Source organism: Dunckerocampus dactyliophorus, chromosome 6 (genome assembly GCF_027744805.1).
Source record: "Dunckerocampus dactyliophorus isolate RoL2022-P2 chromosome 6, RoL_Ddac_1.1, whole genome shotgun sequence".
NCBI classification, from domain to species: Eukaryota; Metazoa; Chordata; class Actinopteri; order Syngnathiformes; family Syngnathidae; genus Dunckerocampus; species Dunckerocampus dactyliophorus.
In genome coordinates, this window is record NC_072824.1 from 14,328,448 (window position 1) to 14,343,330 (window position 14,883).

At 40.6% G+C, this 14,883-nt stretch overlaps 2 protein-coding genes across 3 annotated transcripts; one reads left to right on the plus strand and one right to left on the minus strand.

Moving 5' to 3' along the window:
- The first annotated feature begins 866 nt into the window (after nt 1–866).
- LOC129182431 (coiled-coil domain-containing protein 149-like) lies at nt 867–14,440 on the plus strand. 2 transcript variants are annotated; one of them, XM_054778552.1, is made up of 13 exons: nt 867–1,051; nt 1,522–1,683; nt 1,764–1,802; nt 1,873–1,980; nt 2,965–3,081; nt 3,154–3,326; nt 3,420–3,492; nt 6,151–6,235; nt 6,315–6,459; nt 7,599–7,675; nt 9,292–9,327; nt 9,424–9,456; nt 9,544–14,440. In XM_054778552.1, exons 1-13 carry the CDS (start codon nt 1,001–1,003, stop codon nt 9,909–9,911), a joined length of 1,467 nt encoding a protein of 488 aa, XP_054634527.1. In that variant the 5' UTR covers nt 867–1,000; the 3' UTR covers nt 9,912–14,440. The 2 variants fall into 2 exon arrangements, with proteins under 2 accessions (XP_054634527.1, XP_054634528.1); XM_054778553.1 differs by lacking the exon at nt 9,292–9,327.
- LOC129182432 (extracellular superoxide dismutase [Cu-Zn]-like) lies at nt 10,557–14,875 on the minus strand. Its single transcript, XM_054778555.1, has 2 exons — nt 14,619–14,875; nt 10,557–13,884 (listed from the first exon to the last, which is right to left on the minus strand). Exons 1-2 carry the CDS (start codon nt 14,630–14,632, stop codon nt 13,266–13,268), a joined length of 633 nt encoding a protein of 210 aa, XP_054634530.1. The 5' UTR covers nt 14,633–14,875; the 3' UTR covers nt 10,557–13,265.
- Between the last annotated feature and the right edge of the window lie 8 nt (nt 14,876–14,883).

The window sequence follows — 14,883 nt, forward strand, 5'->3', positions numbered from 1 at the left end:
AAAATATGCGTGTCATTTCTGATTTCAGAACGTGAATTTAAGAATGAAACATTTCCCATTCAAAACATCCATCCATCCTTTTTCTATGCCGCTTGTCCTAGCTAGGGTCGCAGTATATTATCTACCTGCTATTTCAGTATTTTTTTCATGGTGGATTTGAATTTCAGATGTAAAATATGCCCCTTATTTATGACATTTTTCTACCAATATTGGGGAGATTATGATTACTTCGGGTGAGAGGCGTATACCCCGCCTGGACTGGTCGCCAGTCAATTGCAGGGCACATACAATCATTTACACTGACATTCTTACCTACCATTCAAAACATGTTACTGTCCAAAAACGTATCTCACAATTAGGAACTTTCCGAGGGACATTAAATGCACCATGACGCTACTCTGACGTTAAAAGCCGAAGATGTTCAGTAAGAAAGATTACCTGCCGTCAAGTAGTATTTACTTCCCTACACATTTACTTATCGTGGTTTTCCACACATAGAATGTGCTTATATAAGTCCACTATACTGCTACATGTTAAGGTTTTTAGTTTAAAAGTTTAAAGTCACATCTGGATGTGCTTGCGACAGACTGATCTTATTTACGACAAATCTTACTTAGTACAATTATCGCAATTTAACATAAGAACATAAGTGGGGAACTCAATAACCACATCAAAAACATCTGGTTGTAAACAGCCATGTTTATTTAATGCTTATTGCCGTTTGACCGTTAACGTGGCGTACACTACCGCCATGTTTTGAAAACACGTGCATGTGACCTTAAGAGAACGAATATGATTGGCTGAGAATGACACAGACCCACGCTAACAGGAAATGTCCAAATATACTACCAATGCTTACAAGAACATCTCAGGTGATGCGGTCTACGGTGTACGTCCTGCTAAGCTGTCTGGTTGATGCTTAAAACATGACACTAAGCAGAAAAAACAAGTCTATTTAATATTTTGTGTCGTGAGGGTTTTTTGTTTACATTTGAGAGAAATGGATCCGTCCAGGAGGAGTGACGGTGAATGGCAGGGGATGGTCAACGAGGTAAAAGAATAAACTATGGTGACCACTGTTAACACCTACAGCATATATCACAATGGCGTCCTTATTTTGACTTAGGACTTTAAGGTAAAATGGTAGTACTCTTTTTGCCTGCAGGGCAGACGCACGTACAAGGAAGTGATTTTTTTTTTGTCTTTGCCTTGCACCCGGACGGGCATTTTCTAAGGACATGCTTTAAATCAATGGTTCCCAAACTTTTTACACCAGCTACTACCTCAAAAATATTTTTTGCACGTGCCACTGTGCTGTTCATTAAATTAGACAGCACCTTTATTCTATCTATGCAGAAGCACTGTGAACGCCACACATAAAAACACCAAATACGGTATACTGTGTCTGCTATTTCTGTAATTTTTCATGGTGGATTTGAATTTCAACTGTAAGCTATGTCCCATATTTATGGTATTTTTCCCAATATTGCCGTGTTAAATGTTATTTGTATCCCTGTCTAGTTCCTCATTTGTAAGCGCAAGTTGGAGAGCAAGAAGGAAGCTCTCCTGATCCTGTCCAAGGAGCTGGACACGTGCCAGCAGGAGAGGGATCAGTTCAAGTTGATGGCCAACCAGCTTCGAGAACGCCACCAAGGACTCAAGAAGAAGTACAGAGAACTCATTGTAAGAGAAGATGTGTGTGGACGTCTTCATCCAAGCCAAACATGATGTTGTGTGTAACTTTCTATTTCCAAAAACAACAGGATGGAGATGTGTCTCTACCGCCTGAAAAACGCAACCAAGTAAGTGTTACTTTCAAGGCCCTGTAAGAATCAGATGTCCAAACTGAAAGACTTTTTGTTCTCCACACAGGTGAATTTTACTCAACTCCTGAGGGACTCCAGAGAAAAAAGCGATGGTCTTTGTGAGGAGGTGAAGGAGTTGAAACAACGCCTGGCAGAAGCACAAGGAGACAACAAGGTGCTGTACTTCTTTTTTTCTTAATCAATCAATATAGCATAACCTTGACTGATTAGCTCTCGTATACAAGATCTTTGAGTGGTGTTTCAGTTATTTCCAACCACTGTGCTGCCGTACATTTGTGTGCCATTGTAACAGTGATCAACCACGTGGTCCTAACCTGGGCTCACACATCCTCACCGAGTGAAAGTTTCAACCAGCGCTAGCCAATGAGTTAAAAGTTCTGGGCTGTCAACCCATTGTTTAGCGCAGCTCTTAAGGCGTGAACTTTAGTGAGGTATTGTCACGCAGCCACACAGGGTGGCATCCGTTACACTGTGAGAGATCACTAGGGGTGCCACAGGAAATTCTGTAATCTCACTCAATTAGTTCGAAAGTTGGTATTAAAGTAAAACTGCACTTTTTAAAAAAAATTTTGCCCATCATCCACAATCATTGTATGAAACATGAACACACATGACTTTCCATTTTTGTGTTTGTTCTAAAAAGAGAAAAAAAAGCCAGAATGAGGGAGCTAACAATGTACATAACGGGGCACACCTATTTTGATTATAAAGCCCTCTTAAAAAAAAAAGAAAAACCCTACAAAAAACACCAACCATGTACGATTTACATAACTGACCTGCATTTTAACCAAGCTACAGTGACATTGTCATTGTTGGAGCTAACGCTGAAGAACTATTTTTCTGGTGTAGTGGCACAGAACCTCACTCACAACGCCTCACGCCACTACCGAGAGGTAACGGTCCCACTCCATAATGCGATAGGACACCAATTCAATTCAATTTATTTATATAGTGCCAAATCACAAGTGCAGTTATCTCATGGCACTTTACACATGAAGGTCACAAGTGAAAACAGAGAACCATCTGAAACCCCACATGACAAGCACTTGGAGACAGAGGCAAGGAAAAACTCCCTCTGGGGAAGAAACCTTGGACAGAACCCACCCTCATTAGGTCCTTAGAATGTTTCTTTATTCAGCTGTTAAGAATGACCATCACCAAGCAACGGCTGGGAGACGACGAGGTGGGAGCTCGCCATTTTCCAGCACATGAGCGCGAGGACCTAGTCAAACAGCTGGAGAGAGCCAGAGAGGAGGTGAGTGCTGACTACTGGTAACGCATCTTCTGTCCACCTCAGTCACCTTTTGACTGTTTGGTGTGATTTTAGAATGAGGTGCTGGAGCACAGTGTGAAATCTCTCAGTGACGAGCTTCAGGACGTGCGGGCGGAGCGTGACGTGTTCCAGCAGAAAGCGCATCGCCTCAATGTGGAGATGAACCACATTGTTGGGAACGGCGCAGTGCGGATTATGGACATTGATGCACTCTGCATGGAGAACAGGTTTGTTGGGGAAAAAACCTGCATGTGTATTCTGTCCTAGCACATGAACACACTGATGCTGAAACGTAACAAATATCATGAACTACTTTTTAGATATTTGCACGATCGGCTTTGTCAACTTCAGGAAGAGGTCACCTTGCTCAAGACTAATCTGGGCAAGTACAAGGTACATCTATTAATTTTCCATTCAATATTTTACACCAGTGTGGCCCGGGGACCATTTGCAGCCATGTGGTTTTGACTTGTGGTACATTCTAAAAATCTAATTCAAGAAGAAAAATTAAAAAAAAAGAAAGAAAAAAAAAAAGCAACAGTTGAAAAAAGATGTTAGAAAAATGTAAAGAAAAAATTAAAATGTTAAAGCTAATTACATATATATCATAATAATAATATGATTATGTCACAACACAAGCTGTTATTATTTAAATGAATAAATAGATTTATATATATATACAGTATATATAACCTTAACATTATCATATCTTAGCATATCTACATGGCTTGCTTGTCCACCCATGCATCCATCCATTTTCTTCCGCTTATCCGGGTCCTGGTTGCGGGGACTGTAGTCTCAGTAGGGTAGTCCAGACTTCCCAGCCCACGGTCACTTCTTCCAGTTCCACTGGGAGGACACCAAGGGGTTCCCGGGCCGGCTGTGAGACATAATCCCTCCAGCATGTCCTAGGTCGCCCGGCCCTTCTCTTGGCTGGGCATGCCCGGAACACCTCATCAGGGAGGTGTCCAGAAGGCATCCGGACCAGATCCCTGAGCCACCTTAACTGGCTCCTCTCGATGTGAAGGAGCAGCGGCTCTACTCTGAGTCCCTCCCGCCAGACCGAGCTCCTCACCCTATGTCTTAGGGTGAGTCCAGCCACCTGACTAATAATAGGTCACTTTTTGACATATGACATTAACGAAGTGGAGCTAGTGTATTCAATGAATGACTCAAATATAAGGTGACATGCCCTTTTCAGACTTTTCTAGGTAACAAAAGACTTTAGTTCAATACAGTACTTATTTTTATTGATTTTTTACCTGACTAAACCAATTTGTTTTACAAATTTTAGTACATACTGTATTGCAGCAAAACTTGTTGAGCAAAATTATTTTTGACCAAAATTTTAGAAACAGTCAAATCTAGGTTTTCAAATGCCCCAGTTTTGAGTGATTCAGTTTTTGATGAAAAATTTTGCCTCTGTTTTTGTACACTGTCTCATTATCGTACAGTATTGCACAAAACAAAATAGTCCGTTTCCAGTCATTTATCGCGGTTAGTTGGTTCCTGACCCAAATTTCTGCAAAGTAAGTTTCATTTTACAGCATAGAAAACCTGTTTATGACTTTCTAAATACAAATTTTAACATTAATAGAGCCCTGCAGACATGAAATAACACCCCTATAGTCATGTTTACACTACTATTTTTCTTTGTTTACACCATAATGCGCAAGCTCCGCGATCACTGCAGGGACAAAGAGACAGCTGCTGCTTTAAGCATTGCCATGCTTCTGAGCTAACTAATTTGCCTCCAATTTATTTATTCTAAAGAAATAACAGAGGAAAGGGTTTCAAACGGAGTGAGGAAGAAGGACAAAATAAGAAGCCAAAAACTTACCACTTCCACACAGAATGGGATAAGAAATAGTTTTCGCTATGTCATGTTGGACATGCCATGGCTGACTCCATGCAGTGTGAAGGTAATGTCTCATCAGTGTAATATTACCGACACCTGACCAGAATACTACATGACTTGTCTTTCAATATTTTTGGACTAGGGCCATAGTCAACCACGAAAAGCGAGCATTTAATTTTTGAAAAACCGCCATAAAACAAGGGAGAGATGTTCGAACTGTGATGTAGGGAGGGACGACTGTATATCTTTTTATTATTTTTATTTGAAACACTGTTAAATTCAAGAAGGAACTCATCACAACATTATTTTGCGTTGTTTCTGCACATAAAACTGTAATTATTTTCGCTAAAATGTATTTTTTCTTCATATTTTTGGTTAAGGGCTGTTAGACGTAGTTACATATAGTCCTCTCACGGCACATGTTAGTGTGACCAGAGCACACTGACTGAGTGAGTGAGTGAGTGAGTGAGTGTGAATGCTTGTTTGTCTATTTGTGTCCTGCGATTGACTGGCAACCAGTCCAGGGTGTACCCCGCCTCTTGCCCAAAGTCAGCTGTAATGGGCTCCAGCATACCCCTGCAACCTGAATGAGGATAAAGAGGTATAGGAAATGGATGGATGGATTTTTGGTTAACTCGATTTTTCCTTCACGGAAAAATTGCTTCAGTTTTCATCTGTTTAATCAGTTTTTGTCTGTCGAAAGGTAACTTATTCAACAGCGTTTTTGTCAACTAACAACCCTTTCATCAGTTATTATTTTCACTATTATTGTATATTTATTAGGACTTATATAATTTATTTACAAAGACAAGAACGTTGACTCCTATTTTACCACATTGTATGTTATCTTATCATTTTCTTATGTACTTTAAACCAGAAAAGAGTATATCTGGACCCTGGAAAGTGAACAAATGTATTGCAGTTACAATTACAAATTATCGTATTGTATTACAAAGTAATGTATTGCAATTGATGTGGAACGGATGGCGGTTAGGATTAAATGAGCTTTGCTTCTTCCTCGTCCTTTTTGGACATGTGGAACTGTGAATTGTACTATGTGATGTATTCCAACGTTAACTTGTATGCATGTTCAAAAGAAATTAAACCATTACCTGCATGGGGAGCCCTACGGTTATCAAAAACGTAAATTCAAATTATTCTTTATACTGATTTTTTTCTATTTGACATCTCAGAGTGCATTGGAATGCAGAAAGAACGCCAAAGCGTGTGGGAAGCCCAACAGTAGCGCACTCACTGGAGTGCTCTCAGCCAAACAAGGTTGCATCTCATTTACATTGACGAACATTTTGTCCCTTGTACTGATGCCAAGCGTCTTTGTCTTTGTGTGGCTGTGTAGTGAAGGAGCTGCTGTCTGAGGAAAGCGGATGCACGTTGCCAGTCACTTCCCAGTCTATCTCGGACCTCAAGTCTCTGGCCACTGCTCTCCTGGAAACCATCCACGAGAAGAACATACTGATTCAGCACCAGCGGCAAATAAACAAGTAACAGTTGCACCTCAAAGTTCAAACACAATCTGTTCCTTCGGTGTGATTGGCTTTGAAAAGTAAATTCCAAACTGTCACTATAATCAATCCTTTATCAACGATACATAGCGTTGGGGCCTCTCGTCCCCACACAACCCTAGGTTTTTGTCCTTGTAAACAGAGATTTTCAAAAACTCCAGCGTTTGTGTGTGGACGGTTAAACTGAGCTTTTTGGTTTGTGTCATAAGAAATGTGCGACCTGATCTCACAGGGCCGTTTCTTGCTATAGGCAAACTAGGCGACTGTCTAAATTGACTGAGTAGCTCACCTTAAGATGTTTTGTTGGAATTGCAGCCTGTTTTGTTCGTGAGGTGGAATAAATTGTGGCGTCTTGGTGGACCAGCTCAGTAAGGGTTAGGAATTTCTTCATCATAGAATGGGGGCCCCTAGTTTGTCAAACAGCATCTTGCTTAGGGCCCCCGCAAGAATAGAAACAGCCCTGTGAGCTCACATTTTTCAACATTATTTAACAATCGAACATGACGTTATTGACCTAAGGGTGTTGGTTTCAAATACAGTAGACGCGCATGCGATTTAAAATAAATAAATAAATCATCATCCTGGGCTTCATTGAAATGAGCGGTGATTTTAAAGATACACATCATTGTATATCTAATACAGCGGTCGCCACAGTTTTTTCTTGTGAGAGCTACTCATTTTTATAACATTTACTGTATTTTCAGAGCTTATTTTAACCCAAACAAACTGAATATGCTTGTTTTACCAGAACATTAACAAAATGTTGGTGTCCACAACTCACATTTTGTATTTCAGAATGCATTTCTTTCTAGTGTTCTCACATTATTATCTAAAAAGGAATGAAATGAATGCGGGCGCCTCATAGTCGTGGGGTGCTAGCTGGTGCCCGCGGGTACTGTGTTGGTGACCCCGATCTAATATAACACTATATTGATGAAGAGATGCATTATAATGTGCAGTCAAGTCAGCTCTTGGACAAAATGTGCAAGAGCCAATGAATGTGTTTTTATGTCAACAGAGAATGTATTTGTTTTAATTAAGCACAGGTGTGGAATGAATATCTGTGTTCATGTAAACATAGCCTATTTACACCAATGTTTGTTTATGGTTTTTGTCAGGGTTCTTGGAAGTCGAGTTGCAGAACTGGAGAAGAAGCTTAAAACTCTAGAAACGTCTGGAGTATGGAGCCTGCCAGGTAGATGTTAATATCACTAAACTAACACAAAAACACAAAAACAAAACATACATTAGGTATATTAAACTAAATTGTACCCACTAACATCTATTTAATAATAATGGTCTATTTATATTATATAGTGCCTATACACAAAGCACCAGAGATGTGGACTCAAATCACAGTTTGTATTACTTTGGCTCTATTCGACACTATCATCAAAGACTTGCAACTCGACTTGTACTTTGACGTGAATTGGGATTTGACTCGGACATTAGTCTGATGACTTGAAAATACTTGTGATTTTCAGTGAGTGCTGAGTAAAATGTGTCGCCATTCAAAGTATTCAACGAATGTGATCGTTAGGTCATTTCCTGCAACCACAGAATCTGCATCATTGGATACATCCATTAACATCCGATCAGGTTTAAAAACAACCAGGGTTATGCTTATGACATGGGCTTGCACGTCTTTACTTGAGACTTACGCAGCACTGACTTTTTCCCAACCTCTGCAAAGTGTTTAGCTAGCCTGATGGCAACATGACTGGCAATTTGCGGCAAAGGCCTACCATCAAAAATTCATGCGGTTGGAGGAACCAGGGTTCGAACGACCAACCCTCTGGTTTCTGGATGCTCTGCTCTACCACCTGAGCCAATACCACCCAGACTAACATGTAACAGCAAGACATTTTGCTTTCATAAAAATTTGTTTGCTTTAATTAACAATCTTGCATCTAGCGATTATTTTCTTAGTTGATTAATCAAGTAATCAGTTAGGCCATAGACGGACCCAACAAATATGAACCACACACAAACTGTGGTTTGGTCCGCAACATATCATAAAGAGGCAAAAATGTTGATCACTGTTTTCCAAAGTCAAAGGTGATGTGTGTGCTTGTGATAGGTCTTCTTTCATGGATGACTAACGACATTTTAAAATATTCACACTTTTAAATCAAAAAATGATAAATTGAATACCAAAGTAGTTGTCGTTTAATTGGATAATCAATGAAACATTGATTTATTGATTAATTGTTGTAGCACTACTAACAATGCAGAGGAATGGTCATTCTGCTTATAAACCTAGATCATCTACACCACCAGTCTACCAGGGGCGGCATGGCTCAGGTGGTAGAGTGGTCGTCTCCCGGGTTCAATTGGAGGTTCAATCTTCCGTCCTCCCATGATCATGTTGAAGTATCTTTGGGCAAGACACTGAACCCCAGTTACTCCTGATGCTACGTCATCAGTAGGTACATGTGGTAACAGTGTCAAAGCAATTTGAGTGCCTTAAAGGTAAAAGTGTGATACAAGTGAAAGTCCATTTACTGCTCAAAAGTTGGGAGACATTTGTGTGTAAACCTTTGACTGGTAGTGGATTTAACAGAGAAGCAAACAAAGATTGTCTAAATGAAAGGAATACCGGTTTGAAGACAACTGCAAAAAAGATGTATTTTTCAAACTGTAAATACAGTACAGACTACTTGGCTGGTCTGCTCTTGACTGTGGTCCACTCGGCCTGCACTGTACGGGCAAAAGTATTTGGAGGACTGGCCATTCCGCCCAAAGAAAGTGACAAAGGGCTGACTGAGGTGACTAATGCGTTCCTCTCCTCTTTGCTTCTTGCTGCTGGAGGCCTCACTTACCACGTGTCTGTGGGCATTTGTGGAAGTATGTTTCTCTGTCTGTTTTTTTTTTCTCATGATACCTTTCATGTTACATGCTGTGCAACTTAAAAAGATAAGTAACACTTTTTCTTCACAATAGAGCGGAAAGACCAGCAAGCAACTGAGACAACAGGTTAGAAATAGACAGGTCCAGATGTTGATATTTTTTCTTAACAAGAAAGTGTTTGTCAGTGTGTGTAACTTTTGTTTCTTGCCATAGGAGAGTCGGAAATTGAGGCCCAGCAGAATTCATCAGGAGTTTCAACACAAGAGAGCAGAATGCCAGCAGAACCCCCTGAGACACCACCACTACCACCAGAGGAGGAGCCAGTCAGCCATCAGACCAGCAAGGATGAGCTTCCTGAAGGTGACATGAACATGCTGCTCCTGCCAAAGCCTTCAGAGCAACCCTCAGTGACATGTGAGGTCACCAAAGAAAGAGGAGTAGGAGGAGAGAAAGACGAAGAGGGAGTTGAAAGTGTTGAAACAGAATGTACCATTGTAGATGAATGTGTCGCCAAGGAGCAGGACACGCGACAAGAGCAGGAGTTTGCTGAAGGGACAGACAGTACGGCACCTTCTGTTTGACACTGGCAAACTACAGTGTGGTAAAAACAAGACAATTACCACTATACATTCCAGGATTCTTCTAGAACAGGGGTCACCAACCCGTCGATCACAAGTCACGAGTCGATCAGTGGGACTTTGACAGTCGATCGCGAGAATATTAGGAAAAAAAATGTATTACGAGATCAGTGCCCTCCTCTTCCGGAGTGTGGCCAACAGGCACACATTTTGACCACTGAACACGCCCGTCTGCCTCGCCACCCTTGCGGCACGCAACCCGCAAGCTCCAGCCAGGAGCCCAGTCCCCAGAACCCAGCTGGCGGTACCAGCGCACACACACCAGCTCGCCTCGCAAGCAACAAGCAGGACAAGCGTGCAGAGGTTGACAGAAAGAGAGAGAAGGAGTGACAGTGCAGCTTATGCACACAACAGTAGTTATTATATTACACGTTAATAGGGCTCAAAATCTGCCTTTGCTACCTCAAAATTAAGGCACAAATACACTCCTGATCAAAATCTTAAGACCAGTTGAAAAATTGTTAGAATTTGCATGTTGCACATTTGGTTCTTAATGAGGTTTTAAGTAGAGCTACAATATGCAAAAACAAGAAGGGGGAGTGACACAAAAAGCATTTTGAAAAAGTAATTTATTGAAAACAACAATTAAACTGAAATAGGCTGTTTATCAGGTGATCAAAAGTTTAAGACCACTATAAAAGCCCAAATCTGCTCAAAATGTTCATTTTCTGTCAGGCATTGACACTGTCATGCCCTCCTGATGGCTAAAGCTAAGAAGCTTTCTCTTTTTCAACGTGGTCGGATTGTGGAGCTGCATAAGCAAGGCCTCTCGCAGCGTGCCATTGCTGTTGAGGTTGGGAGCAGTAAATCAGTCGTTCTACATTTTTTTAAAGATCCTGAGCATTATGGAAGAAAAAAGTCACGTGGTAGACCCAAAAAAATCACACCTGAGCTGGGGTGCTTTTTCATTCAGTGGAACACTGGAGCTTCATGTGGTGCAGGGTCAGGTCAAACGGATGCAGATGTTGCAGCGGGCATCCCTCATGACTGAGGGCCCTCGTCTGTGTGGTAACAGCTGGGTTTTTCAACAGGACAACACTGCAGCTCACAATGCTCGCTTGACCAAGGACTTCTTCAGGGAGAATAACATCACTCTTTTGGACCATCCTGCATGTTCCCCTCATTTAAATCCCACAGAGAACATTTGGGGATGGATGGCAAGGGAAGTTTATAAAAATGGCCATCAGTTCCAGACAGTTGATGCCCTTTGTGAAGCCATCTTCACCATTTGGATCAATGTTCCCACTAGCCTCCTGGAAACACTTGCATCAAGCATGCCCAAACCAATTTTGAAGTGATTAACAAGAGCGGTGGAGCTACTCATTACTGAGTCCTACTGGGAACATTTTTTGTTATGGTTTGGAGAGTTTTTTGTTATTTGTTGAGCGATGGTCTTAAACTTTTGATCAGCTGATAAACAGCCTATTTCAGTTTAATTGTTGTTTTCAATAAATTACTTCTTCAAAATGCTTTTTGTCTCACTCCCCCTTTTTGTTTTTGCATATTGTATCTCTTCTTAAAACCTCATTAAGAACCAAATGTGCAAAATGCAAATTCAAAATGACATTTTTCAACTGGTCTTAAGATTTTGATCAGGAGTGTATATAATCATTTAAATATATATTATATTTTTTTTATATCTATATGTGCCAGGATCCTGGGGGTTTTTTTGGGGGGGAGGGGTAGATCTTGTACAGGTTCATGTCTGAGACCAGGGATCTTGGGCTCTAAAAGGTTGGTGAACACTGTTGTAGAAACTAGAACATATAATTTGTTATGGCAACGGCAGTAAGGGACAGGACACTCCAACAATACAACTCACTACAAAGCATGGACACAGAAGCTGGAACATTAAAATGATGTTACGTAGCAAATAGGGACAGGCATAAAAATAATCCATTAATCACATCTTGAGGCAAAATGGGGCACGCTATGTTGCTGCAACCAGCAAAGGCGCTGTTATTACAGTAGTCTGTGGTTTTAAGATTAAAAAAAAAAAAAATTCATTTTGTCCTAAAATATTTTTCTAAGAATGGGTCTTGAAAAAGGTGGGCCGCCTTATATTGAAGGTCATTTCATAGACGGGTCAATATGGTGTATCAGTAACATACAGTATGTGTAAAAATGATATACATTAGTAAATATATACAATTGTTACAACAAAAACAATGAGTCGATTAATCAAGGAAATTTAGTTGAATGCCCATCTAATAAGCTCCATGATGATAACAGACAGTCTTCTGGTAAAAGCATTAACAACAACAGTAGAGCAAGTTCTAAATATTCACATAACTTGTGTACATGCCATTTTACAAGGTAGTCGGTGCAAGGATTTTAAAAAAATATACATTTGTTGATTATTGCCTGTTTTATTTATGGGATGATCCTTTAAATTAAACCCACCACTCAAAAAAAAAGAAAAAAGAGACATGTTCTTTAAATATATAAAATTTAAATCCAAACCCATGAAAAAAGTACCATTTAAAACCAAACTCAAATGGTGCAGTTGTACAATTTATTCCAAACATTTTCAATTGAAATGCTTTAACTACACTGTTTTGTGTAGTTAATTTATAGAAAACTGTTATGATGCCACTTGTTGTGGTGAAAGTGTTAACTCACCAAAGTCTAGTGCTACTGTATGTGTGTACTGTATGTAAATACATACATTTCTGCATAATAAAGTCCAGGGTGGTTCATAAGTTTCCATGCATGGGAAAAATAATCATTCGCATTGAACAACCGTTTTTATTTCTATACTGTACTGTGCTCTATATGATTAACGTTGTTTTGAAAACTCATGTGTTTTCCACTGTTGATGAACTTGCATTAGCACAGTTGAAGTTATGCTTAGTGTATAATAGCATTGGCGATACACCATGGCCTTCAAGTGCCCCCATAGATAGAAATCAAGAGGTGAGAGATCTGGGGATCTGATTTAAAACATAAAAAATATACATTTTCCAATGTATGGAAACTTATGGCCCACACTGTAGTTTTCATACTGGTTTGCTGAGTCGAAAAAGCAGAAAAAACCAAGATCCATGTCCTGAAGTTAAAGGGATAGTTTGGATTTTTTGACATGACGTATGATATCCTCATCAGCAGTATAGTCCATTAACAGTGACTTAACCCCCACTTGGTCCCTTGAGCCCAGTTCTGGTCAGATTTCCGTGAAGAGAAACGTAGTTCCGGTGAGTTGCTGGGGATGTCATACAACTTCATGTCAAAAAATCCGAACTATACATTTAAATGCTTTAAATTAGCTAGTGTTAGAACATCTGCAGTAATGTGGGATTAAATTCTCTGCACATGCCTATTGATCTGCTGATAGTACATATTCCAGAGATTGGGAGAGGAAATGCCAATAACGCAGCAGCCCAGCCTGCGACCTGCGTTTCCATGCAGCAGACTGCCAGCATCTCCCCCTTGTCCAAAGTCATCCCTCCTCTCATGGACCACCACTGATCTTCCAAGGACAGACAAACCCCCAAACAGCGTGGCCTCAGACTCGAACATTGCATAGATTTTACCTTGCTGAGGAACAAAGTGTCCAAAGTCTCCCGGGTGGTTAGGGTGATCAACACTTCGAGGGTTGTAGTGTCCCCCGGTGGAGCCGCACCCCTGCTGCAGATCTCCATACTGGTGGATGTGCACTGCCCTTGGCTCGTTCCCCCCGGGGAAGCCGTGAAAGCGCAGGAGGACTTTGAGCTTTCCGTGAGGATAATCCTGCTTGAACAGGACTTGGCCGTAGACTTTGGGTAAACCCTCAGCCAGCGAGGAGCTTGGTCTCATCTTACATGCTGCATACAAGGTGCCGTTGTTCTGTAGGACCTCTGCTGGAGCCAATGTGTCGCTGTCAGCTGAGACACACTGGTAGACAACCAGAACAAGCAGCACTGCTATATGCTTTGGCCTGGAAGACATCAAAACACAGTTAACTATATACTGTATAGTCCATCCATTTTCTATGCTGCTTATCCTCACTAGGGCCGCAGGTATGCTGGAGCCTATCCCATCTGATTTTGAGCAAGTACACCCTGGACTGGTTGCCAGCCAATCGCAGGGTACTGTATAGTCAAACCTTCAAAATAAAAAACTACCCATTTTGTGACACTGGATGACTTCCAAGTTGTTAAAATTTCAGAACAATGTTTCCCGTGGCAAATAATGTAAGTGAATTTATTTATTGAGGGTTGCCAGTAAACCTAACATGCATGTTTTTAGAATGTGGGAGGAAGAGGGAGCAGATGTTTGCAGAGTGATACTGCTAGCTAGTGGCGTTTTATAGGTATTGCAGAACATTGTAAGAACAGGTGTTCCGTGGTTATGTAATGATATCCAAAGTGATAGTCAACATTACTGGTACCGAAGAACAATGGTGGCTGCTAGTCATTTGCCGTTATGCTACCTGCTATGTGCTTTTTATCTTAGAAGCTGATATTTAAGCAATTGTATTGCTCATATTGTACTTAGCAGATGGATGCATATCATACACCATAATCATCGGTACATTAATTGTATGTACCTTCGTTAGATACACAAAGAAGAATACAAAATATGCTACCTTGTGGCAGTAACAAAATTATGGACAACAGTGTGTATTGTGCATAAGTTAATAATATCATAAAGGAAATGCTTCACACTCACCAGCACTGATGCATAGTTGCAAGAAACGACAAGCAAAAAATGAAAATTCAGTGCAGAAACCGTGTGACGAAGAAAAGTGTTAGGTTTTGTTAAAAACGTCTGTTGTATAAGCCAGTCAGTGGGCGTCACTTGCTGGGGGTGGAGCACTGTTTACTTTTTTGTTTGTTTTAAACCACATATAACATTCGGAACGTAACTCAGAACAAGGACTCACTCACTAAAATTTGCCATCGCTTTAGTAGCCCATATTATGTCAAAGGAAAAT

Bases quoted from the DNA above. Each gene is read 5' to 3' on its own strand.
- LOC129182431 (XM_054778552.1), top strand. From the start codon at position 1,001: ATGGATCCGTCCAGGAGGAGTGACGGTGAATGGCAGGGGATGGTCAAC. The intron at 3,493-6,150 runs GTACATCTATTA...TTGACATCTCAG, and splicing joins CTAATCTGGGCAAGTACAAG to AGTGCATTGGAATGCAGAAA. The intron at 6,236-6,314 runs GTTGCATCTCAT...GTGGCTGTGTAG, and splicing joins AGTGCTCTCAGCCAAACAAG to TGAAGGAGCTGCTGTCTGAG.